Below are 26339 nucleotides of genomic sequence, written 5' to 3'. Positions count from 1 at the left end.
ATTTGTGAGGACTCTTGAGAGGATTTTTCTGGTGGAGATTAGAATCCTTGACAGCTCCCACAGTCTGTTCTTTCTCCATTTTTGAAAAGAGTTACTGTATATACTCGAGTATAAGTCTAGTTTTTCAGTCCTTTTTTTAGGCTGAAAAAGTCTCCAACAACTTTGTTGTTGTTATTATTATTATAACATTTATTATTTTATTATTGTTGTTATTATTGCATTTATTATTTACTCTATTATTGTTATTGTTACATTTATTATTTTACTGTATTGTTATTATTACATTTATTATTTTACTGTATTGTTATTATTACATTTATTATTTTACTCTATTATTACTGTTAGTACATTCCATTATTTTACTCTATTATTATTATTATTATTATTATTATTTTATTCTATTATTATTGGAGGAGCATATTTACATTGAAGAAGGTTAGAATAATGGTTTAATCAGAGTTGGACAGTCTTATCTTGAATTACAGTTTTATGTAAATATTCAAAAACATTTAACCTACTGATGCCTAAATTAATATAATTTTATTAGTATCTATTTTTATTTTGAAATTTACCAGTAGCTGCTGCATTTCCCACCCTCGGCTTATATTTGAGTCAATCAATTTTCTCAGTTTTTTGTGGTAAAATTAGGTATTTCGGCTTATATTCGGGTCGGCTTATACTCGAGTATATACGGTATACAATAAGCTATCCATATTCTTAAAGAGATTCACATATAATGCCAATCATAGTGGGTTCATGTTGAAATCTACCCTTATTTCCAGACAAAAAGTGAGTAAGATAACAGGAGGAAGACAAACATTTTTTTTCATATTGTGAACGTTTTTTGACACTATGGTTCATTGCCAGACAAAGCTGATCCTTTGTAGATACATAGAATCATGTTACTTGAAAGAATGATAGAAGGCAGACATTTCTAAACTAAGTAGCTATACGTAAGAGAGAATATAATTAAATTTAGGTAACTAGTGCTATTCCACTAGTTATCTAAATTTAATTATATTCAATATAAATTTCTTCTTCACATGAATCCTTTTCAAGTCAATGATGAAAGCAGCAACACTAATCTTAACAGTGTGTCTAAATCTTAACAAAAGTACCCTTTTGGCACCATCACATTCACCATCCAAGACTCCAAAGACAAAACTCTCGAACACACAAAAGAGAACTCAGCTGAATAGCAATTTTATTTGCCAGTTTCCAAGCCTAAAGTGCTCATCAATCTGGCAAGGTATCTGAGGGAGCACACCAGCCAAGAACATTGCTATGACTTGAAAGCCATTCCTGTGATCAACTGGTTTCATTGAAAGAAAGGACGCATCTTTAGCAGTTCCACCACATTTCCTTTCCAAATGCTGACTGTTGTCACAACATTTCTTTCCCAAATGCCCACTGCAACCTTGGCATTATTCTGTCTGTTTCCATAGGAATAAGCAAAGCTATCAATTGATGCATAGTGAAAGGATACAAGTACCAACATTGTAAAAGTGAAGGAAAAGAGGCTATTTCTCAGTGTAATTTTTCTTTTAAAACAGAATCACTGATGATTGTTTGTATTCACTGATCTTGGCTCTGATGTTTTTAGAACATTAATATGAGACTTCTGGTTTCAAAATGCAGAAAATATTTAGATGATTCTGTTACTATAATGTTAGTAGAGACCCTGGAAATAATGATGGCCAAACCTAAGTTAAGGGGTTCTTTTTGCCTCTCATCTCGTAGTCCTAGCATTTATTTTGCTAATACAGTAGAGTCTCGCTTATCTATATAAATAAAAATGTAATGTTCGTTTGTGGGATTAACAGAACTCAAAAACCAGTGGGCGAATTGGCACCAAATTTGGACAGCATACACCTAACAACCCAATGTATGTCCTTCACTCAATTTTTTTTTATTTTGTCATTTGGGAGTTGTAGTTCTTGGGATTTATAGTTCACCTACAATCGAAGAGCATTCTGAACTCCACCAATGATGGAATTGAACCAAAGGTGACACACAGGACTCCCATGACCAACAGAAAAGACTAGAAGGGTTTGGTGGGCATTGACCTTGAGTTTGGGAGCTATAGTTCACCTACATCCAGAGAGTACTGTGGATTCAAACAATGATGGATCTGGACCAAACTTGGCACAAATATTCCATATGCTCAAATATCAACACAGATGGAGTTTGGGAAAATAGACCTTGACATCTGGGAGTTGTAGTTACTGGGATTTAAAGTTCACCTACAATCAAAGAGCATTCTGAACCCCACCAACGATAGAATTGGGTCAAACCTTCCACACAGAACCCCCATGTGGGCCACAGCAATGCGTGGCAGGGGACGGCTATAGTATATTAAAAATGTGTTACCTCTGTGATTTTTAATTTGTTGTAAGATACTGAGTCCCAACACGGGGACTTACTACAGAATTGGGGCAAATTTCCCACACTGAACCCCATCACTAATAGAAAATACTTAAGCCCATCCAGTCCAACTCTCTTCACCAGGGCAAGAAAATATCCTGACAAAGAGCCATCCAGCCATAGATATAGATAGATATATATGATTTACACACACAGAGATATAATATCATAGATTTGAAAGGGACCCCTAAAGAAGGACAATGATATATTGCATATTCCAGAGTAGGCAAACCAAACAATCTCCACATTAACACTGACAAAGAGACAACAAGAAATACTGTTTATCCAGAAGCATAAAGAAATTACATAGATTAGAAACCATTACTTTATTTTCCAGATCAACAGACTGGGCCACAGCAACGCGTGGCAGGGGACAGCTAGTCTAACATAAATGGGCTGACAGAACGTTGGATAAGTGAAAATAAGGAGGGATTAAGGAAAACCCTATTAAACATCAAATGATGATTTTACAAATTAAGCACCAAAACATCATGTTTTACAACAAATCAACAAAAAAGCAGTTCAATACACGGTAATGTTATGAAGTTAATTACTGCATTTACAAATTTAGCACCAAAACATTGCAATGTATTGAAACAGCTGTGGATCTGGGTAGAAGACAGACTGCATTGAATAATACAGAACGTTGGATGAGCGAAGGTTGATAAGTGAGACTCTAATGTGCCACATTCCATTAGGCCAGGGGTCCCCAAACTTTTTAAACAGAGGGCCAGGTCACAGTCCCTCAAACTGTTGGAGGGCCATATTATAATTTGAAAAAAAAGTATGAATGAATTCCTATGCACACTGCACATATCTTATTTGTAGTGCAAAAAACAATAACAATACAATAATTAAAATGAAGAACAACTTTAACAAATATAAATTTATTAGTATTTCAATGGGAAGTGTGGGCCTGCTTTTGGCTGATGAGATAGGATTGTTGTTGTGTGCTTTCAAGTTGTTTCAGACTTAGGTTGACCCTGAGAGAGGGCTGGGTAAATGACTTTGGAGGGCCGTATGCGGCCCCCGGACCTTAGCTTGTGGACCCATGCACTAGGCCATGGAATTACCTGCTGGAAGAGATTCATATCCATTGTAAATGGGCTGTCGGAATTTAAAGCAGAATTAAAGACCTATCTGTTCCAGCAGTCCTACCCAGTCAATTTTAACCTATGAATGTAAACTTACATTTTATTTATATGAATGATTTTAATGTGTTTAATCTTATGTCTATGTGTTCCCATTTGTCTCATATTTTTATGTTGTACCTCACCTTGAGGAGAGGCAGGGAACAAATGGTGATGATAATGACAATAGGACAAGGTCGAAAATTCAGTGACTATACAAAACTAATAACAAAATGAAACAAAAAATGTACCGTCATAATAAGTATTGTACATTTCTCTGAAGGTCAGAGTGGACAATCTGAGTTTTTACGACATGTCAGGAAATGAGATTCAGCCATTGAGCTCCTTTTATGAAATTCCAGATATTAATCAATCTTCTTCAGGCATTTAGCACATGTATGAAATTTGTTACCAAGGAGAGGGATGGAGACTGTTCTTCTAGTCTACCAAGGTCATTTTGTTGCCATTTCTACAGACTGAAGATGACTTACTATGGAAATAAAAACCGCATACTTATAGGTTTTTCCTGGAGTATTATTTTAAAAGGCCAAAAGCCCCTCTCCTGCTGTGATTGGCTGGCCTCTCAGCCAAGGTGGGGGGGGGGGGGCTGTTTCTGAGACTCTAAGCAGGGAGGGGAGAGCAGGCATGCTCTCCCTCAAATCAAATTGTCAATTTCTCCCAAATCTCTCTAGTATTTTGTGTTGGTCATGGGGGTTCTGTGTGGGAAGTTTGGTCCAATTCTATTGTTAGTGAGGTTTAAGGAATTCTTTGATTGTTGGTGAACTAGAAATCCGAGCAATTACAACTCCAAAATGTCAAGGTCCATTTCCCCCAAACTCCACCAGTGTTTACATTTGTGCATATTGTGTATTTGTGCCAAGTTTGGTCCAGATTTATTGTTTGAGTCCACAGTGCTCTATGGATGGTGAACTACTATTCCAAATCTCAAGATCATTGCCTACCAAACCCTTCCAACAGTATTTGCTGTTGGTCATGGAGTTCTGTGTGCCAAGTTTGGTTCAAATCCATCGTTGGGGGAGTTCAGAATGCTCTTTGATTGTAGGTTAACTATAAATCACAGCAACTACATCTCCCAAATGACAAAATCAATCCCCCCAACTCCACCAGTATTCAAATTTGGGCGTTTTGAGTATTTGTGCCAAATTTGGTCCAGTGAATGAAAACAAATCCTGCATATCAGATATTTACATTATGATTCATAACAGTAGAAAAATTACAGTTACGAAGTAGCAACAAAAATAATTTTATGGTTGGGGGTGACCACATGAGGAACTGTATTCAGGGGTCAGGCATTAGGAAGGTTGAGAACCACTGCCCTAGAGCAATGTTTCAAAAGTAAAAAATAATAATGTGTCACATATAAAATATTTAATGTTAGTACAAGGCATTGCATTTTTTAAAGGAATGTATTTATGTAGAAAGAGATTTATGTATGGTATCTTCAACCATAGCATTATAGCAGCTAATGAAATAATGCTATTTTTTTAAAGGCTTGAACTTCACTTAATTGTTTGCTAGGTTTTCATGAATTGTGGTGGTAGCAACACAATACTGGAATATGCTCCTAAAAGAAGCCCATCTGGCTCTAATATATTAACAACTAGCTATCCCCTGCCATGCGTTGCTATGGCCCAGTCTGTGTATATGTGTTTTATGTGTGTATACAGTATGTGTATATATATGTGTGTATATATTTGTGTATATGTGTATGTATGTGTGTTTGTGGATATATATGTGTTTTTGTGCATGCGTTGTAATGTATTTTTTATTTTCTGGCTTTTAAAGTCTCTTTTACTGTATTTTTCCATGTCTTTATGAGTGATGGTGACTCGGCCCGATACGTGTATGGTGTCCAAATTTCGTGTCAATTCGTCCAGTGGTTTTTGAGTTATGTTAATCCCACAAACAAATGTTACATTTTTATTTATATAGATTAGGCTTGTTCATGGATTTGTTTTCAAAAACGGCCTTCAACTGGTTCAGCAAATTCAGATGCCCGTAATGGCATAGGCTCTGCCACCCTTTTTTCTGGTTGCAACAGTGGTTTCTTTCGGCGACACGTGGAGTGTGGGGAGGGAGACAGCCACTAGAAGGGAAAGAATTGCAGGAAGCAGTGTTTCTTAAGCTCTCCCCTCTCTCTTGATTTGGAAGTGGAATCAATGCGCATGGGGGAGGGGAAGCATTCAAAGCAAGGCGCCAATTCTCCTTTCTGGCACCTCCAAATCAAGAGAGAAGGGAGGGTTTTTTAAAGGTAGCCCAGGGTTGATCCCTCTTCCTTCCCCTGGGAAGCCCCCTTAAAATGCCTTCTAGAGTAGAAAAAACTTTAACAAAACATATGACTTAAAAATGTTTTTTTTCCCACATGCTTAATGGTTTCTTAAGCCTTTTGCCTGAAATTCAAGTCTTCTCTAAAGACAGAAGGGAAAGGATCACAGGTCTCCTTGAAAGAAAGAAGGGGAAGGATAGCAGGAAGCAGGGTTTCTTAAGCCCTTGAACTAAAAATGATGGAAAGGGGAGTCTCGTAATTCCCCATTGCTGCCAATAGGCCGGATCGAAAATTGATCTTTCGGTCGCTGTAAGCAAAAACAGATTCTCTCCCTGCCAAATTCCAGAAGCTTCTGAAAATGGATCGGGGCTGCACTGAAATTAGGGACACTGAAAACAAATTAGGGGTTCGCCAAAATGCACAACCCAATTAACAATCTCACAAGTATGTTCTTCTAGAGAAAACAGATCCACACTAGGGAAAGATTTTTCCAGTAAGAACTTTCAGAGGAGTAGCTATGTATACTTCTAGAATCTAGCACCTTAAAGACTAAGTTTACAACGGCAACAATTTTGTAGACTCAACTTGATTCAGCATAATTATAGGGAAAGTTGCATTTTGTGGATCTCTTGCAATCTACAAAATTCACTTGATAATTATAGATTTGTTTGCCTCACATGTGATTTCTCTGATCTCCTCTCTCAATTTTTCAAATGCCTTCTACCCATAGCACTCTAGGCTAAAGATTATATGGATCTTAATATGTCTTAATATGGATTCAAATGCGTGATTTGAACATTAGATTAAGAATGCATCTGCCACAAAATCTTGCTTAAAAGTCTGTAATCATTCTATTTCCTTTCTGTATTGTTTCTGTTAAATTTGTGAGCATTCCAGCAGAACCTGCCTTACCTTTAAACCTTCTTTATCATACTTAGAATATGTTACACTCTTCAAAACCATTAAAAAACCCAACAAAACAGTAATATATCTCCCACTGTACTGTCAGGTAGATGAACTTGAAGAGCTAGATCAAAACGGATATTGAAATGACCACTAGAATAAAAGCTCAATAGAACTCTAGAATTGTATATTCTTACAGCAAACAAGAAAGGAGATTGCACTGAGATAGATGGCTTTCAACCCCGTTGTTCTCATGTTTTTTGCAATGACAGATGTTTACATTCCTAAATCGTAATAAAAAGTACTGTATAGCAAAATCGATGCATAGCCATGCAAACTGAATGCAGTGAAACACTATTTTGTTTCATTCTGCAATAGATGGGAAAGCATGGTGGTAGGAAGCATTCAGAGGGCAATTATTCACTTGCGATCTGATGCGCTTCATTCCTAGGAAGAGCACAATAAGAGTATTCCACCTTCTGTTACTAATGAGACCAAGATCTGGGAAGAATATCATCAGAAGGTACAACGTGCAACCCTATCAGCTGATAATTTACAATTGAAACGGATTGAGATTGGCAAATTAAATGAATAATGGATATTGAGGTGCAAAACACTTTAATGCCTTTTAAATTGAAAATGTTAAAGCTCATTAAAAATATAATCCTGTGATCTATTAAATTAAACATTCCCGTCATATTCAAGCTTTTTTCTTAGCAGAATATTTCTTTATTATGATTGCAGCACTAATTGGACTACATGAAAACAACAATTTTTCTTCAAGGAATATAAAATGGCAAACCATGGTGACTACCAAATAATGGAATTATGTTCTCTGTATGTGTGTCATATTAACACATCTAAACTCATTCTTGACAATAAGGAGCAGATGTTTTAATTCTGTCTCCCCTCAACATTTCTATAAACAGAATAATATGACCTGATAAAAGTACTGGCAGCAGGTTATTTAGTCATAGACGCAAGTCTGTTGTTCCTCTCACTTCCCACAGCTAGCTTCATTCATGTCTGAAAGGTGAGGGGACCAATAAGTCACTCATCAAGAGATATTGGTGTTCTGATCAGGATTCATTCAGCTACTGAAATATAGTATTATAGCAAAGTGGGCTCAGTGTCACTCCTTCCTGGCTTCCCATGCTGAGGAACCACGGTCTCATGGTTTTCAGGAAATAGCCATGTTCTGCAAGAAGCACTCAATTTTGTTCTAACTTCTCCTTTTTTGTTTAAGTGATTTATATGATTTGTATTTTATTGATTGTTTATTGATGTTGTGTTTATTGATGTTTTGTTTGATGTACTTTGGGTTTGGCCTCATGTAAGCCGGACCGAGTCCCTTGGGGAGATGATAGAGGGGTACAAATAAAGATTATTATTATTATTATTATGAATCTCACTGGGGGAATTTCCATTTATGCTCTTACTACTGCTAGCTATCTAAAAACAATTATTTTATTGGCCAAGAAGTCCTTTATTTATTGTTCTTCCTACAGTTTCTGTTGTAGTAGAGTGTGCTGAGCAAGCTACGAGTAGTAGAAGGGCAAAGAGAGCTGCTCAGGTGTTGGATCAGGAGCAGCAGAGGAAGCGAATTAGAGAAATATTCATGACACTCACAGATACTGAGTTATTCAAAGGGTTTACAGATGCTGAAATGGAGGAAGAGGGAGAGGAAGGTAGAGGTTTGAAGCGGTTTACTCGGGATCAAGACTCTGATGAGTCAGAAGAAGAGAGGGAAAGGAAGCTGATCCGTGAAATACTTAGTGCTCCAACTGAGAAGGAAGACTTTATGGGGTTTACAGGGAGTGATGGGACAGGGAGTGATGACAGGGAGGAGGATGGACTAGATTGGACCCATGTACAAGAGATCAGGGACATATGTACTCAACCCACCTCAAGTGAGGAGTTTGAGGGGTTTTCAGGAGTCTGGAAACCTGGAAATACATGGGGTGATCTAAGTCTTGATAGACGCTGGAAGAGCTGGAAGGACGGGCGGTGGCAAGCAGCTGTAGAAGCGAAAGCACCTGAGAGCGATGACGTCCAGCTCCACCTCTGATGAGGAATTATAGGATAAAAATGAGGTATCAAACTATTGAAACTTTGCAGTAGGCAAAGAGTTGTTTGGGCTTTGGACTTTGTTGCTGCCTTTACTATCACCTTGGGTCCTGGGACTACAGATCGTTGTGCTTCCTGTTTCATCCGTCTGGAATCCCGCAAGTGCCGACTTCTACTCCTGCTGATTTCGGATTGCTTCTTGACGACAACATCGCGTTTTGGATTTCTACTACAACTTTTGGACATGTTTTGACCCTGGACTGTTTTCTGACTTCGTTTTTGCTTGCTACCACCTTGCTTTATTGTGCTTTGTGAATTGTTATTTTCAAGCAGTTTGCTGAAGGTTTTTGTTATAGCGCATTATATCTCTGTATAATCTGGATTATTCTTTAAGTTGCGTTTTTTGTCTAGTAATTGCTACAGACTTTGTTTTGCTGCTAGACTCACTGAATTCAACTGTTTCTATGCTATTTTTGTTTGCTAATAAACTTTGTTTGCATCTTTTACTTGTGTTTGGCTTTGTTAAGGCTTCTGGTTCACAACACTTTCCTTCTTTATAGTTTCTTATGATTGTCTAAGTTGGAATTTTTCAAATTAATAACCCTCGCCTGAATAATTATATTGCTTTTATTCAAGACTTAAATCACCAGTCAGAACAGGTAACATGCTGTCAGGAAAGTTAAATACAAAAAAAAGAGAGTAAAGCATCAAGTTGTAAAAGGTTCATTAATTACATGAATGCAAAATCACAACAAAAATAGGTCATAGTATATATTAGCCTATTTCATTTTCCCAACTAGTATTATATTTTCAAAAGCTCCTGCATGACTTCATTCTCAAGCTGTGAAAGCCAACCATCCGCCTCCTTTTCAGTATGAATAACATTGACATTTGACAACTTCACATAGCTGACAGGGTTATACAACAGCCCACCCTCCCTATTCTCAATCCAATTAGACCTCTAATCCTCCAGATGAAAGGCCCAACTACTCACGTTCCTCGTGACAAGGACAGCTATTGATTATTTGTCACTGCAGCTAACACCTTCTCTGTGGAGGCCACTCTGACAGAAGCAAACCTCCCAAATTAGACAGCACTTTATCTGCCCTGGAGGCCAAATGGCACAACAAGTAAAGGCTAATAAATGGTATAAAAATGAACAAATCATAACATTATGACAGGTTGATCGTTGCCACCAGTTTTGTAGCTCAAGCTTGACTCTCTGCTAGACCTGCTCCTTCTCTTCTCTCTTCCAATTGTGCTCCAACTTTGACTGAATTAAAGGCCAGAACAATTAAGGCATTTGACCAGCAAGGGTAAGATGGGATAGAAGTATCACCAAGGGACACGGATGTCAATAACACACTTCTCATTTGTCAATACAAACATTCCAGACATGCAAATGCCAGTGTCTCAGTTCTCCACTAGGTTGCACTGATGCCCTTCATAAGCATCTCAAACAGGCACTCATCAAATTAGCTTCCCAGACTAGCAATTTTCTGTAAAGAGCAACATTTAAAAAAAATAAAATGTCATTTTCATTAAGGAAATACAGGACACATAGCAAAAGTATATTCAATAAAATATAACTACAGAGTAAAAATTGTAAAACCTCTTCCCTTAACATCAAAGGGACTGATATATTCTCAGCAAAATATGTACAATTTATAATACTCAATGCATAGATATTGCCGTTTTTAAGATAATGTTCCTAGTGCTTTAAAAATATTTTGACTACTAATTTGATTATTTCAAATGTTTTGAACTGTTTCTTCCTCCAAAAATTTAATGTTTATAATGCCTGAAATTAAAACAAACAAACAAACAAACAAGACTTTAGCAACACAAAGCAATTATAGGGGTATTTCTCCACCCTTTGTTTCCACCAGTTTTTGAACACCAGATCCTAATGCCCTATCACAAACTGATTCACAATATCCCCTCAGTTTCCAAACTGTTTGGGGCTGTTTGATTTCAGCCAACAGTGAAGGCTATTAATCTCTTGCATTCTATATATATAAATTTGTTAGGTGAGTCCAATGGAACAGCAAAACTCAAACCCCCCCCAACGAAACTTAACCAAAATTCCCATGCCCATAACACAACCCACAAGGTACAAGCATATCTACTCAAAATGAAAAACAACACAACAACACACTCACAAAACGGCAAAACAACTGAGCATGCGCATTGGCGCCCAGCCGCAAGTTCCCTGGCGTGCGCACATGGCCTTCCGGCCAACGTTCCCTCTGCGGAAGCCATGCCCACTCCAAGCCCCGCCACGCCGCTTCCCGCACACACACACCCCCTGCCGCAAACACACACACACAACCCCATGCTCCATCACTCCCCCCCTGCCGCCGCACACACACACATGCAACCCCATGCTCCATCACTCCCCCCCCCCCGCCCTGTCATTTCATTCCAAAACTAGCTGTCCCTTGCCATGCAGTGGAGTGTCCCAGTCTGTGTATATGTGTTCTGTGTGTGTGTATATATATATGTGTATGTATATATACGGTTTTGCACATGCGTTGTAATGTATTTCTTACTTTTTGGCTTTTTAAGTCCTTTCTGCTGTGTTTTTCAGTGTTTTTATGAGTGATGGTCACTTGTTGGCATGATAGGTGTCGTCTTGTGTCCAAACTTGGCGTCAATTTGCCAAATTTTGGGCAATAAGGTGACCAGAAGTTGTTAATGGATCTAGAACTAGCTCACAAGTGTCAAGGTCCCATAATTTCTCAGTTTAAGTGATAGGGATAGGGAAACCATGCCTATTTATTTTGTTTTCATTAATATTCATTTGGAATATTGTGACCACTTCTGGACAACCAAGATGATGAAAGGTCTGGAAACAAAATTCTATGAAAAATGTCTTAAGGAAGTGGTATGTTTAGCTTTGAGAAGACTAAGAAATTACATAATATCAATGTTTAAATATTTCAATGGATTTCATGTGGAAGATGCTCCAGAGACTAAAATATGAACTTATCAATTCAAATTACAAGTAAAGAGATTCCACTTAAACATTTGAAAGAAATAGATGGCTGTAATAACTGCCTGACTTGGGAATATACAGCCTCAGAGGATGGTGGACACTACCATTTTGGAGGTGTTTAACAAGAGGTTGTATTGGTATCTTTCAGAAATGCTTTCATTATATATAACTTCATGGCAGGAAGTTTGACTAGATACCTCTTATAGTCCTTTCCAATACTATGATTCTATGGTTCTCTTGCAAAGGAGACACCTACAGGTAAATCAAGCCAAACCAGATCATGCACACATACTCCAGGAAGTTCTGAGAAAATGAAAAAAGGTGCATATGCAGTCTCAGTAACTCCAGAAGTTGTAACATGAAGTCAGTAGCTCAGATAACCCAAGAAAAGGGGGTAAAACAAGAGACATTACACATAGATAACCCAGAAGTCAAGAATCCCAAAAAGAATATGAGTACTAGCAGCACTTGCTATCAGAGAAATTAAAAAGTTGCAAGCAATGAAGATTTCCAGCAAATGCTGCAAGATTTATAATGGTTGACATTGGATGTCAGATGCTTAATTAATCTTTGTTTCCTGCTCAACAAACATTGACTCCTATGATATTGTTCCTTATCTGCTGAACTTCAAAGGATGTGGCTATCGTTTCAACATCCATTAAGTCTTACTGAAGAAAGAACTTCTCAGCTGCCTCAGTCTCTAGGTTCTCAGATTTAGAGAGGGAGACATAAGAAATCATTTGCCACCCAAGTCCTTTGCATCAGATTACAGACAGTGAATTATGACCACTGGAAGCCAACAAAGCTAGTCCTTCACTGCAATGCTATGTGCAGTGTATGTCTGGGACCACCTTGTCATTAGAGGCCTTAGAGAGTTTTATGACCGGTATCACTGACAATCCTGTCAAAGCCCAGTTTAATATTTGGAATGAAGACTGACTAGGGCTATTAACAGAACTGCTCCCAAATGTCCTCTCTGATCCTTTACTAGTTGGGTTTCATGTTATACAGGAGACCTCAGGGAACTGAAACTGTAAAGATAATGACTGAAGCACAGGAAAACTCAAATTATATCCAACAAGATATGATACAGATTCTGTCCAAATTACCAGCAATGCACAAAATCAAGCTGTAGAACTTTGCATTTACTTTTGCTGTGTGCTTAATGGAACAATTGTTTATCTTATTCTATAAAACGAGCATGTTCTTCCAGATATAATAACATTTGAATACTAAAAATATAATCAGGAAAGAAAAAAAGTTACAATCCTGCCCATTACTCCATTTCCCAAAAGAAACACACATATTTCCCAAGGACATAAGGGATGCTAATAATAATAATAATCTTTATTTGTACCCCGCTACCATCTCCCCAAGGGACTCGGTGCGGCTTATATGAGGCCAAGCCCACAGTACATCAATAAACAAAACATAAAATAAAACAATCAATACAATACAATTCATATAAATCACAAAAACAAAAATAAGCAATAAACGATCAACAGTGACATACAAGCATTTAAAAACCAATGGCCGGGCCAAATGTAATAGATTAAAATAAAAATAATGCTGACGGTATGTGGATATTTTCAGAGAGAAGTGAGGGAACGCAGTCTATCCTAAATCAATGGAAAGTGCATTTTGAGGGCATATTGCTGAGAGTTTTCCTTATTCTGGGAAGGCACACTGGAACAACCACGTTTTCAGACTCCTCCTAAAGACTGCAAAAGTTGGGGCATGTCTGATGTCCCTGGGAAGTGAGTTCCAGAGTCAGGGGGGCACCACCGAGAAGGCCCTCTCCCTCGTTCCCACCAATCGCGCCTGCGAAGGAGGTCGGAGTGTGAGCAGGACTATTGTATGAGAATGCTAATAACATTGTTTCTGGTACAAAGAACTAGATGTGTGTATGATCATTATTTAACCACCTTTTTAGTACTTTCAATTAGTTACCTTTTGGGCAGCAAGATGGAGAGCTGTCCTCTTGGTATGGTCAGCTTTATTAAGGTCAACCCCCGCCTTCAACAAAGCTTCAGCACATTCTAGCCTGTCTGCCAAGACACAGTACATAAGTGGAGTTCGCCCAAACTGGTCTTCTTTGTCTTTCAGATCAGGGTCACCTATAACAACAGGAAAGCGAATAGGAAGAAGATTAATTAATACTTTAAAGCAGGGGTCCTCAAACTAAGGCCGGGGGGCCGGATGCAGCCCTCCAAGTCATTTACCCGGCCCTTGCTCAGGGTCAACCTAAGTCTGAAATGACTTGAAAGCATACAACAACAACAACAACAATCTCATCAGCCAAAAGCAGGCCCACACTTCCCATTGAAATACTAATAAGTTTATATTTGTTAAAGTTGTTCTTCATTTTAATTATTGTATTGTTTATGTGTTTTTGCACTATAAATAAGATATGTGCAGTGTGCATAGGAATTAATTCTTTCTTTTTTTTTCAAATTATAATCCGGCCCTCCAACAGTTTGAGGGACTGTGACCTGGCCCTCTGTTTAAAAAGTTTGAGGACCCCTGCTTTAAATGTAAAGGTAAAGGTTGTCCCCTGACATTAAGTCCAGTCATGTCTGACTCTGGGGTGTGGTGCTCATCTCCATTTCTAAGCCGAAGAGCCGGCGTTGTCCATAGACACCTCCAAGGTCATGTGGCCAGCATGACTGCATGGAGCGCTGTTACCTTCCCGCCGGAGCGGTACCTATTTTTTTTTTGTTGTGTCAGGAGTGACTTGAGAAACTGCAAGTCGCTTCTGGTGTGAGAGAATTGGCCGTCTGCAAGGACGTTGCCCAGGGGATGCCCAGATGATTTTGATGTTTTTATCATCCTTGTGGGAGGCTTCTCTCATGTCCCCGCATGAGGAGCTGGAGCTGATAGAGAGAGCTCATCCACCTCTCCCCGGATTCGAACCTGCAGCCTGTCGGTCTTCAGTCCTGCCAGCACAAAGGTTTAACCCACTGCGCCACCGTGGGCTCCCGGGTACCTACTGATCTACTCACATTTGCATGTTTTTTTGAACTGCTAGGTTGGCAGAAGTTAGGGCTGACAGCGGAAGCTCACGCCACTCCCCAGAATCGAACCTGCGACCTTTTGGTCAACAAGCTCAGCAGCTCTGTGCTTTAACCCACTGCGCCACCAGGGGCTCCAATTAATACTTTACAGAAGATTAATTTACAATAAGATTTTTTCCCCCTAGATATATGAGAAGCAGCATGCAAGGTCTTTTCAGACGAAAATAAGCATTTATGTATCTTTCAATGCTAGACATGCCAAAAGACTAGAAAAAAGAAAAAGAAAACCCAACCTTGATTGATATGGTGCTTTTAACAATTGAAGTCAGTTGGTAAAACCTTTCAGATTATGAACGTAAAAATAGTAATCTGCTTATGTCTGCTATCAAGCTGCTATGAAAGGTATGAAACACAAGTTGATAACTAAAGTTGGCAAGAATAGCTGGTACCAGTTAGGCATAATTTAACCATTTAGCTATAATAAAATGTGAAGTTTTTCTGAATTTGCTCCAAAGTGAAGATGTTTTCACCGGGACTGGCTGGGAGTCAGCTGCATTTAGATTACTACTGACCAAAAGGTCATGAGTTCAAAGCCAGCCCAGGTCGAAGTGAGCGTCTGACCAATTTGTGTAGCTTGCTGTTGTCCTTTGCAGTCCGAAAGACAGTTGCATGTGTCAAGTAGGAAATTTAGGTACCGCTTATGCAGGGAGGCAAATGTAACTAATTTACGAGGCCATAAAAATCTCCAGCAATCATGCAAAGAATGAGGAAGTACTTCATTAATGTCACAAACAGTTGATGAAGGAACAGCTCCCCTGAAGGCCAAAATACCATCAAGAAAAAGCTGGAATGTTAAATTGCCTCTGTGTCTGTCTATATATGTTGTGTGTCTATGGCATTAAAGGTTTGCCATGTATATGCACATTGTAATCCGCCCTGAGCCCCCGGGGGTGAGAAGGGCGAAATATAAATACTGTAAATAAATAAATAAATAAATAAATAAATGTTTAGACGATGAAGGAAATCTTCAAAATGAAGATGTTTTTTCATCATCTGACTATTCCTTCAAGGAGAAAAAAACAACAGTGATCTCAGTATAAACAAATGGCTTTAAAGCAAGAAGGTTATGATAAATGCTTCCCCTGATATTTTAGTCTCAAGTGTAGGAAACCAATATTGTGACTACTAGGAATATAAGCATGATCTACAATCTGAACCAGCACTGTTTTGCAAAACGTTTGCCATTTATAGAGACTAAATAATTTGGGGACAAAAATTCTGGGGGGGAAACACGATAACGCTGTGTGTCAAAAGTTTCTGTGAGATTATATGACTTGCTTTTAATACTTAGGGAGAGGCATAATGAAACTGATTAATCATATTAGCATAGAATAAAAACATTAGTATATGTGCTTAATAGGATTAGAACAGTTAATCAGTTTCAAGTCCAATATTTTTAAATGTTAAAAAAAATGTTAAAATGCAAATGTCTCTACCATAATCTAAGTTTATGCAATTTACAATAAAAATCACTGGAAAGATTTTTAAAATTAAAAGTGGTACAAAATGTCATAAATAAAATAGTATGCAAACAAACTCTACTTTTCCTACTGAAATGTATAAAGACACACACACACACGTGACTATAACAAAAAGAAAACAAAGCCAATATGACTACATAATAATGATACAACTGTTTAAACTATTTGTATTAGTAATTTATTCACTAGGGCAGTGTCATATCAGCATCAAAATAATTATTTATACTTCAAAAAACCCACCTACATGATGGCCAAAAAATAGCTTAAATACCTTTCTCCATACCTGAGCATTTCTGCCCCTAGTAAAGAAACAAGACCACCTTCTCAATCTTCATCATCAAAACAGGTTTCTAAGGTTAGGTATGTGACTATGCTTGGGAACAGAATACCAGTCTTTTGTCACTTAGGCAACAATCTTTGTCATCAGAGAATCAGTATGTGCTGGAGTATAAGTGCAAACGACTATCTAATTGGTGCACAAAGTCTTCTCATTTTGGAGAGAATATGAAGTGCTTAGATGTTATCTTTAAGAGCCTAATGTTCCACAGGAACATATTCCAAGAGATCTGGACTGTCAAATCTGACTTTTTGAAAAGTTTTTACCATGTTTGCGTAGCTCCTATCAAACCATATGCTGCCTGCTTCTCTGATTCATAACTATTTCCTTTATTAGTCAAAATTCCATAGATACAGACACAAACTTCCTTCTATATAATTTTATACTAGCTTTCCACAGTAAAGCTATTAAAAGCAATAAGATTTAAGTTTACCATTAATGTCCCATTGATTTCTACTATAAACTAGCTGTCTCCTGCCATGTGTTGCTGTGGCCCAGTCTGGTGATCTGGAAAATAATGAGAAAGTGTTGGTTTCTAATATATGTAATGTCTTTATGCTTGTGAGTAAATAGTATTTCTTGCTGTTTCTTTGCCAGTGATGATGTGGAGATTGTCTGGTTTGCCTACTCTGGAACATGCAACATATCATTGTCCTTCTCTAGGGGTCCCTTTCAAATCTTTGATACTGCATCTGTCATATAAATATGTGTGTGTGAATGGCTGGATGGCCCTTTGTCAAGAGGGCTTTGATTATGTTTTCTTGCCCTGGTGAAGGGAGTTGGACTGGATGGCCTTACGGCAGCATTTCTCAACCATGAAAATTAAGACCCTGGGGGGGAGGTCACCGGGGGGGGGGGGTGTCAGAAAGGTCACCAAAGACAACCAGAAAACACAGAATTTTCTGTTTGTCATGGGGGTTCTGTGTGGGATGTTTGGCCCAATTCCATCATTGGTGGGGTTCGGAATGCTCTTTGACTGTAGGAGAACTATACATCCTAGTAACTGCAACTCCCAAATGTCAAGGTCTATTTCCCCCAAACTCCATCTGTGTTCACATTTGGGCATATTGAGTATTCCTGTCAAATTTGGTTCAGATCCATCATTGTTTGTGTCCATAGTGTTCTCTGGATGGAGGTGAGCTACAATTCCAAAATTCAAGGTCAATGTCCACCAAACCCTTTCAGTATTTTCTGTTGGTCATGGGAGTCCTCCGGTGGCGCAGAGGGGTTAAACCCCTGTGCCAGCAGGACTGGACCGACAGGTCGCAGGTTCGAATCCGGGGAGAGGCGGATGAGATCCCTCTATCAGCTCCAGCTCCTCATGCGGGGACATGAGAGAAACCTCCCACAAGGATGATAAAATATCAAATCATCTAGGCGTCCTCTGGGCAACGTCCTTCCAGATGGCCAATTCTCTAACACCAGAAGCAATTTGCAGTTTCTCAAATCACTCCTGACATGACCAAAAAAAAAAAAGGGAGTCCTGTGTGCCAAGTTTGGTTCCATTCCACTCTTGGTGTTCAGAATGCTCTTTGATTATAGGTGAACTATAAATACCACAACTACAACTCCCAAATGACAAAATCATAATTTTTGAGTGATGGTCACTCCTTGTGTAGTGAGACATTTCGTTGTCAAATTTGGTGTGATTTCATTCATTGGTTCTTTTGTTTTTAAGGTACTCATTATGCACAGATCATTTTTATATATAAAGATGTGACAAAGTCTGGATCTGATACAGGGAGTAATTCATTTTTTTTTAAATTAAGCTGGTAGTACTGTTAAGTTTTCCCTTGTTGATAGATATTTCAATAATTTGGAATATGACCACTGTTGTTTTGAGAAGAGGGATTCACCATCATGTTAATGCGCTGGAGAAAATTTAAAGGCATGAAAAAGTAAGCATATTTAAATAAATTATGATATTCAAAACAGGCACGTTTTCAACAAACGTTAGAACAAACCGCACAGGAATCTGGTTTGGCATCCGTATTATATTTTTTTCTATTCTTCAGTCCAGTAATACATCCAATCATAAAGACTCTTAAAAAGAGCATATGTCCTTAATTCCTTGCTCATTGATTATATTAATCTATATAAATCCCAAAAGGTTGCAATAATTCAATGCAGTAATTATTCTGTATTGATTGTTATTTTTCTAGCTTCGTCATTTAGTCTTATTCCCCAAATCATGAAGCTTCAGCCCTCATAGCCTAGTTGCACCTGAATACTTCCTTTTTCATCTACTCCACTACCAGTACTTTATGTTCTTAATTTTGCTCATCTAGGGTTACTACAGCATCTCAGTCACTGCAACAGTGTGCACACTGTGTTCTACCAACTGCCATGCCTGTCTTATTTGCTAAATATAATATCTTCTGAAGTATTTGCTTCCCAAGATTATTATCTGGTAAGGTTACTTCCTAAACTCTGTAAAGATGTAACTGCTTGATAGTTAGAGTGCCTGGAACAGAGCAGGTCAATGATCTATGTGCTACAAACAACAACCTATCTTCTAACAATCCTAGGGTTGTCTTTTTGTTGTGACAGAGGTTCTAGCACTAACTATATGACAGAGGTTCAAGTGGCAAAGCTTTTTCCTGTGAAAGCTGAAAAAATACCGTGATATGGTGGTAGAGGTTCAAAAATGGCTGTAAATTTCTATCATAGTTTGGTCCCTATTCTCCCTTCAATCTCACCCAACTAACTAACAGCATTTGTTAGATTCTGATGCTTAGAATTATTTGGTAACTTGTTTTCTAAATGGAATTCAGAAAATTCTTAAGCTGACTTGCAAAACTTGGCAGTAGTTGGGACCAAATTTAAAATAGACTAAACTTCTTAGGGCCACAGAAGGGTTTTTAGCGCATCATTTTTCAAGAAGAGGTATAATTGTGATTAATCTATTTTGAAAATAAACCATATTGAAAAAATTGAAATTTCAATTAATTACACATTAATTGTAATTGGACACTATTTGGAGCCATGGAGAAGAAGAACTCAACATCTTAACAGCATCCACCCAAACATCCAATTCACCATGGAAAAAGAAAATGAAGGAAGACTGCCTTTTCTAGATGTCCTAGTCATCCGCAAACCAGATCAACAATTGGGTCACACCGTTTACAGAAAACCCACACACACAGATAGATATCTACAGAAAAACTCCAACCATCACCCAAGTCAAAAAAGAAGCACCATTAAAGCCTTGGCAAACCTTGCAAAAAGAATCTGCGAATCCCACCTCCTCCAAGATGAACTGAACCACCTAAACTGGGCTCTACAGGCCAATGGATACTCCACCTCAGACATCAGAAGAGCTGCAAGACCAAGAACAAGCCACGGGAGTAAATATGAAGATCCACCCAGAGGAAAAGTGTTCTTGCCATACATCAAGGGAACCACTGACCGCATAGGGAAGCTGATGAGGAAACACAACATACAAACTATCTACAGACCCACCAAGAAAATCCAACCAATGCTACGTTCAGCAAAGGACAAGAGGGATCCTCTCGCTTCTGCAGGAGTCTACCGTGTACCATGCAGCTGTGGACAAGTCTACATAGGGACCACCAAATGCAGCATTGCCCAAACACGAATCAAGGAACATGAAAGGCACTGCAGACTACTCCAACCAGAGAAGTCAGCCATAGCAGAGCACCTGAGGAACCAACCTGGATACAGCATATTATTTGAGAACACAGAAATGCTGGACCACTCTCACAACCACCATGTCAGACTACACAGAGAAGCCATTGAAATCCACAAGCATGTCGACAATTTCAATAGAAAGGAAGAAACCATGAAAATGAACAAAATCTGGCTACCAGTATTAAAAATCTCAAAAATTACAACAGCAAAACAACAGAGAGTAAACAATCAGGAACATCAAATCACTCTCAACAAAAGATTCCCCCCAGGCACTTCCAAGCCATTAAATGCTAATCAAGGTGGTCAGTTGAAACATTCACACCTAGCTCAAGCAGACAAAAGTCCTTTGTCCCACCCTGGTCATTCCACAGATATATAAACCCATTTTCCTACTTCCAACAGACGTCACTACCTCTGAGGATGCTTGCCATAGATGCAGGCGAAATGTCAGGAGAAACTGCCTCTAGAACATGGCCATATAGCCCGGAAAAACCTACAACAACCCAATTAAGACTTTTTCAAAATCATGAAATCACATTACTTTACTAACCGGCAGAAGTTTGAATAACTTTTCCCTCCTTGATCCATGAGGAGAACCATCTTCATCCTCTTCCAAAGCAAGCAGAAATTATTTCCTTTTGGTCTCAAATTTGATTTCAACTTCTGGATAACTTCATATCCCTCTCTTGGTTGAACTGGGATGTCTCATTTTCACACAACAACAACAACAACAACAACAACTCTTTCCATGTTTGTTGCTTGTAAGTAAACAGAACTGCCACTTTGCCATATAAAACGTCAATAAATCCCAGGCCTGGTTGGGCACACACAGGTGAAGGCAGAAGATGATGTGAAAACAAAGAGCTCTGGAGAACATATGGTTGGAGAGCTTTGCAAATGGGTTGGTTCTTTCTCTGCATGCACACTCACAATTCTTGTCACCCATTAATGTGGGAAGGGGGATGTCCCAAGTGTTGATCAAGGATTTTTAGTACAGTATCATTATTTTTCTGCAAAGAACTCTCCTCCTGGTTTCTTTGCTTGGAAGTGAAATTTCAGCTCTTGCCTCTGCTGTAACTCCAAATTGAATGATTCCACAGAATGTTTCTATGGCAGTTCAAGTGGAATGATAGTGCTATAACAATAGTGTGATTGGGGGCCGAACTCTTATAGTGTTATGATTCCATGTGAACTGCCATGTAAACATTCTGTACTTATTCTCTTTCCCTCCAGAGGCCCATTTTTGGTGCTCTTCATGAGCCTTTGGGAGTAGGAGGAGACCTCCTCAACCTTGCTTTTAAATCGGGAGAGTTGCCATGTTTGAATGATGTCAGGTCAAAGTCACAAGGAAGACAGGAAAGGCGAGTTCTTTTTTTTTCTGCGTCCATCTGCCTCTGCATCCATCAGTATCATCATCACGCATGACCATGAGTTCCTGAGAGGTGCATATTCCCCCACAGAAGGGGTGTGAACGAAAAGCTTCTTTTGTTTGACTGCAAACCTCATGCTCCCTTTATGTACTTTCCACTCCAGTTTATTTTACATCCTCTACATTTTTTGCAAGATGGATGGATGGCATCCTTGAAGTGACTGGACTGACCTTGAAGGAGCTGGGGGTGGTGACGGCCGACAGGGAGCTCTGGCATGGGCTGGTCCATGAGGTCACGAAGAGTCGGAGATGACTGAACGAATGAACAACAACAACATTTTTTGTGGGCCACTTGAAGTCCTTTGGTGGGTCGCAAGCAGCCCGTGGGCTGTACGTTGTGCAAGTCTGCTCTTAAGTCTCACAAAACAGAAACTTTGGCATTTTTTTTTAATATCTCCTATTTTGGTGCAAACCATAGGTACTTTATAAAACTTTCTTGAAAGTCACGGGAATACCATACAACTGGAAAAAAACCCCATCAAAATCCATATAATATGAATTTTCGGTTGCATATTTTTAAAGTACATGTACTGGGACTGTGGCGCAGCTGTCTGAGTGTCAGCTGCATTAAGATCACTTCTGACCACAAGGTCATGAGTTCGAAGCCAGCCCGGGTCGGAGTGAGTTTCCGACCAACTGTGTAGCTTGTTGTCGACCTTTGCAACCCGAAAGACTGTCAAGTAGGAAAATTAGATACCACCTATGTGTGGGGAGGCTAATTTAACAAAATTTACGAGACCATAAAAAAGACTCCAGCAAAGCACTCCAGCAAAAGCATGCAGGGAATGCAGAAGTATTTCATCAGCGTCGCAGATGGACGATGAAAGCGGCAGCTCCCCTGGTGGCCAGAAAAAGTTAAATAGCCTCTGACTGTTTGTCTATTTCTGTTGTGTGTCTTTGGCATTAAATGTTTGCCATATATGTGTACATTGTAATCCACCTTGAGTCCCCTGAAGGGTGGGAAGGGCAGAATATAAATATTGTAAAACAAAAAAATAAATAAAATATTAGCATAATAATAAAATGCATATAGGAGTAAACTTTCCATAATATCACCACCTTTCCAAAGGCAGCATGTATTTTAATGAAATACATGCTGGAAATCAAAAGGCCAGCTTTTATTTAACATGACGACTATGTAAAGAAGTCAGCGGATAAAAGTGCAACCTGGAGGAAGAAAGAACTGGAACTATTTTTGTGAGAAGTGATGGCTTCATAGCAACAGTACTAATAGAGCTGTCATGCTCTGGCAAGTGAATAAGGAGACAAATTGCCCCCTTGTTATTTGTGACCAATCAGTAGTGGTTCTGACCCATCAAATAATAATAATAATAGTAATAATCTTTATTTATACCCCGCCACCATCTCCCCGATGGGGACTCGGAGCGGCCTACATGAGACCAAGCCCAAACAACAATTACAATAAAGAGAAACCGAAAACGCAAACCAAAACCGCGAACAATAAGCAACAACATCATAATTACATAAAACATGTGGAAACATAACAATATAAAATTTCAGTAAACACAAACATAGTGACAATGGGCAGGCTACATGTAATGGTTAAAAGAGGAACAAATTAAAACTAGTTAAAAACTCGGGTGAGATAAAAGAGAAACAAATTATTTGCGGATGTTTTCAACTTTATGTTTTCAACTTTAAACTGTTACAAACTCCTCACAGCAAATTGTCTGGGGCTTCTGAAGTCCAAAATATCTTGAATAGTAAAAATTGGAAAACACTGAATTAGTACAAATGACCAAAATGAGGAAAATAATAAAGAAAATGTTGAATTCTTCACTGCTTTTATCAGGTTTCTATACCATGCTAGCAGTTCAAATAGTCGTACTGACTTTCAATCTTGTTTGTATTTCTAACTACAGGTTAAAGTTTGCATGTCAGTTGAACGAACTTTCAAACTGAATCTATGCAATCAGAAACAAGTGTCACTAACTTCAGTTGAGCTTAATTCCAGATAACTAGTTATTTTGCGCTGGCCGTTTTTATTTTTATGTCATTTTTATTGTGACGTTTTTAACCAAAAGTAGTTTTAATATAGATAACACCAAGGGTATATATTATAATCTTGTTCTCACTGTCATTTTCTCTCTGTTTCCTCTCATCTGACCTCCAACAGGCTTGCACCCTAAAGGACTATGAGATTCTCATTGTTGGCATAACTATGACATCTGAGCTTCTGCCTCAAAACATAGTACTATATCAACAGATACAGAGATGAGAAAAATGGCACATGACTTGCAATTGCCTTTTTTTAAAAACAAACTATACTATTGTACTTATCATTATTCCTTTTCTGTTCAAATATTCAATGGAACTGAAGTTGAAGAAGTGCTGCTAGACGGAAAGAACAAAATAAGTAGAGTACATTATTTATACCGAAGATAACATTTTTACCTGCTATTTGCTTTAGAAGAGCACTCTTGTGTCCATTAACAGCAGCAGCATGAACCTGAGATACTAGTGAGGAACCATTGAAAAGCCAGGTCTCAGAAACATTCATAATCTTCTATAAAGGTTCAAAGGGCAACTCTGTATGAACACATTAAAAATAATAACAACTATTACCCACAAGTAATTTGGTCACAAAACAAAAAGAATACTTTATAAATGAGAAGTTCAATATTGTACCAATGTAGCACTGCTTTCAACGTGTTTTTAAAATTTTTAAAAATTATTATCTGCTCTTTTCACAGTTTGGGACTCAAGATAGGTAAAGAAAACATACTGGTAGCTAACGTTTCACAAAATAAAAAACATTAAATTGTATTTGAACTATTAAATATTTAAAGCTGGTTAAAACAATAACCTATTACAACAAAAAGAGCAAACAGAAAAAAACATTTTGCAAGACCCTCCATTTGAGCAATCAGACTTCCAAGGCCTACCCAAACAAAAAAAGTTTTCACATGAATAGATGCCAGTAAGATCATACAGATATTTTCACCTGCACAATGTTGTTTGAAGCACTAAGAGTGCCATGTAATCAAGGAATGAACAGTACATGCAAAGGGGGGGGGGGGGGTCCTTTGTATACTTCATCTTGCGTGTGTGACCTCAGCAGATGTTTCTGTACCAGTGAAATCTATGTAGTGCCTTGGAATGCTTTGAATGTATGCCAATGGTATAAATGCTTTGTTTAAATATCATACAGGGTCTTCAAGAATTTGTGTTGGAGTGATCCACCCGAGGTCCCAGCTGAATAAACCTGCATTTTTCCACTTCAGAGGAAGGCCTGGAGTGTTTTCTAAGAACCTACAGTAACATAATGGGGGCTCATCCAGGATATGAAAACACATCAAGTGGCATTTGGGGCTGATGGAATCCTGTACCTGGAGATCAGCGGACTGGGCCCAATGATGAAACACACTCCCCAGCTGGTTATTGTCTCTTTAGACACGTGGGAATTATAGTTCACCCTGCATCCAGAGCACTCCGAATCCCATCAATGACAAATTGGAACCATACTTTGAACTCAGAACCCTGATGACCAACAGAACATACTAGAGGTGTTTGTGCAGGACCGACCCACCCATGTAGTAGTTGTAGTTCACCCTGTACCCAGAGCATTCTGAATCCCACCAATGACAGATCTGGACCAAACATGTACTTCACCTGCCTTCAGAGAAACTGTGACCCCTACCAACAATGGACTGGGACCAAACTTGGCACAGAGAAGCCCCATGGCTAACTGAACACATGGCTGGGGTTTGTCAGTCAAATTATGTTGTCATGTGGATCAAAATATCAAAAAAGTAAGTCAAATGTTTGTAACTCGGGGACAGCCTATACATGCATTATACTGGCCAATACACATTTTGGTGCCTCAGATTTTAGACCTGTTTCTGGGTATATTTGACCCGCTGATACCAAAAATGGCACTGGTATTCCCTTATCGATTTTGAGACACAGAACATATGCCATCTACCAATCATCATCTGCTCACCCATAGAAAACCATGATAATCATTTCTAAGAAACTAGAGCTGATGCAATCTATCCAAAGCAATATTAAGGATATTAATTACAAATTATAATCGGTAATACATCTACGGCTTATTATATTCAACTCTTTACCATCATTCAAAGCACTGACATATAATTATTACACCATAGTAATATTAAAGAGACTGAATAGTAACATTCCATAGGCTTCTCTTATGTCTCTGCATGGGAAGCTGGAGCTGAAGCACAGGAGCTCACCCCGCTCCCCAAATTTGATGTGGTATACCATAGTAATATTATTTTAGTAATATTAAAAGTAATATTATTATGAAATAGTAACGAGATGTTAATCCAACAGATTAGAGTCTTTCTTATCTCATAGTCTCTATATATTCTCCTCAAACTTCAGATACCTATCTCTCCAACTGTCTTCCAAAAAAGGTTCATGTCCGATTCTCTCAAGCCCATTCATACCACATCACTCTAACCAGCACTCTTACTCTCTTAATCGATCTCTAGTCATATAGCAATATTGTCTTCCACTAGACATGTCAACCAATCTTCATGGATCTTACTGATCTTACTTAATAACAAGA

General features: G+C 38.5%; 1 protein-coding gene across 2 annotated transcripts in view; it reads right to left on the bottom strand.

Annotated features, from left to right (window-relative positions):
• Window positions 1-26339, bottom strand: part of INVS (inversin) — a 91280-nt gene that overhangs the window by 61318 nt on the left and 3623 nt on the right. For both annotated transcript variants that reach the window (XM_060781491.2, XM_060781492.2), the window contains exons 2-3: window positions 24197-24331; window positions 13760-13926 (exon numbers count right to left, since the gene is read on the bottom strand). In XM_060781491.2, coding sequence (XP_060637474.2) covers window positions 13760-13926; window positions 24197-24302 — 273 coding nt within the window. In that variant the 5' untranslated portion in view covers window positions 24303-24331. The remainder of the gene's footprint in view (window positions 1-13759; window positions 13927-24196; window positions 24332-26339) is intronic.

The sequence above is a fragment of the Anolis sagrei genome, chromosome 6, assembly GCF_037176765.1.
Source record: "Anolis sagrei isolate rAnoSag1 chromosome 6, rAnoSag1.mat, whole genome shotgun sequence".
Taxonomy (NCBI): Eukaryota; Metazoa; Chordata; class Lepidosauria; order Squamata; family Dactyloidae; genus Anolis; species Anolis sagrei.
Note: the sequence above shows the minus strand (reverse complement) of the source record. Positions and strands in the feature narration are given on the sequence as shown.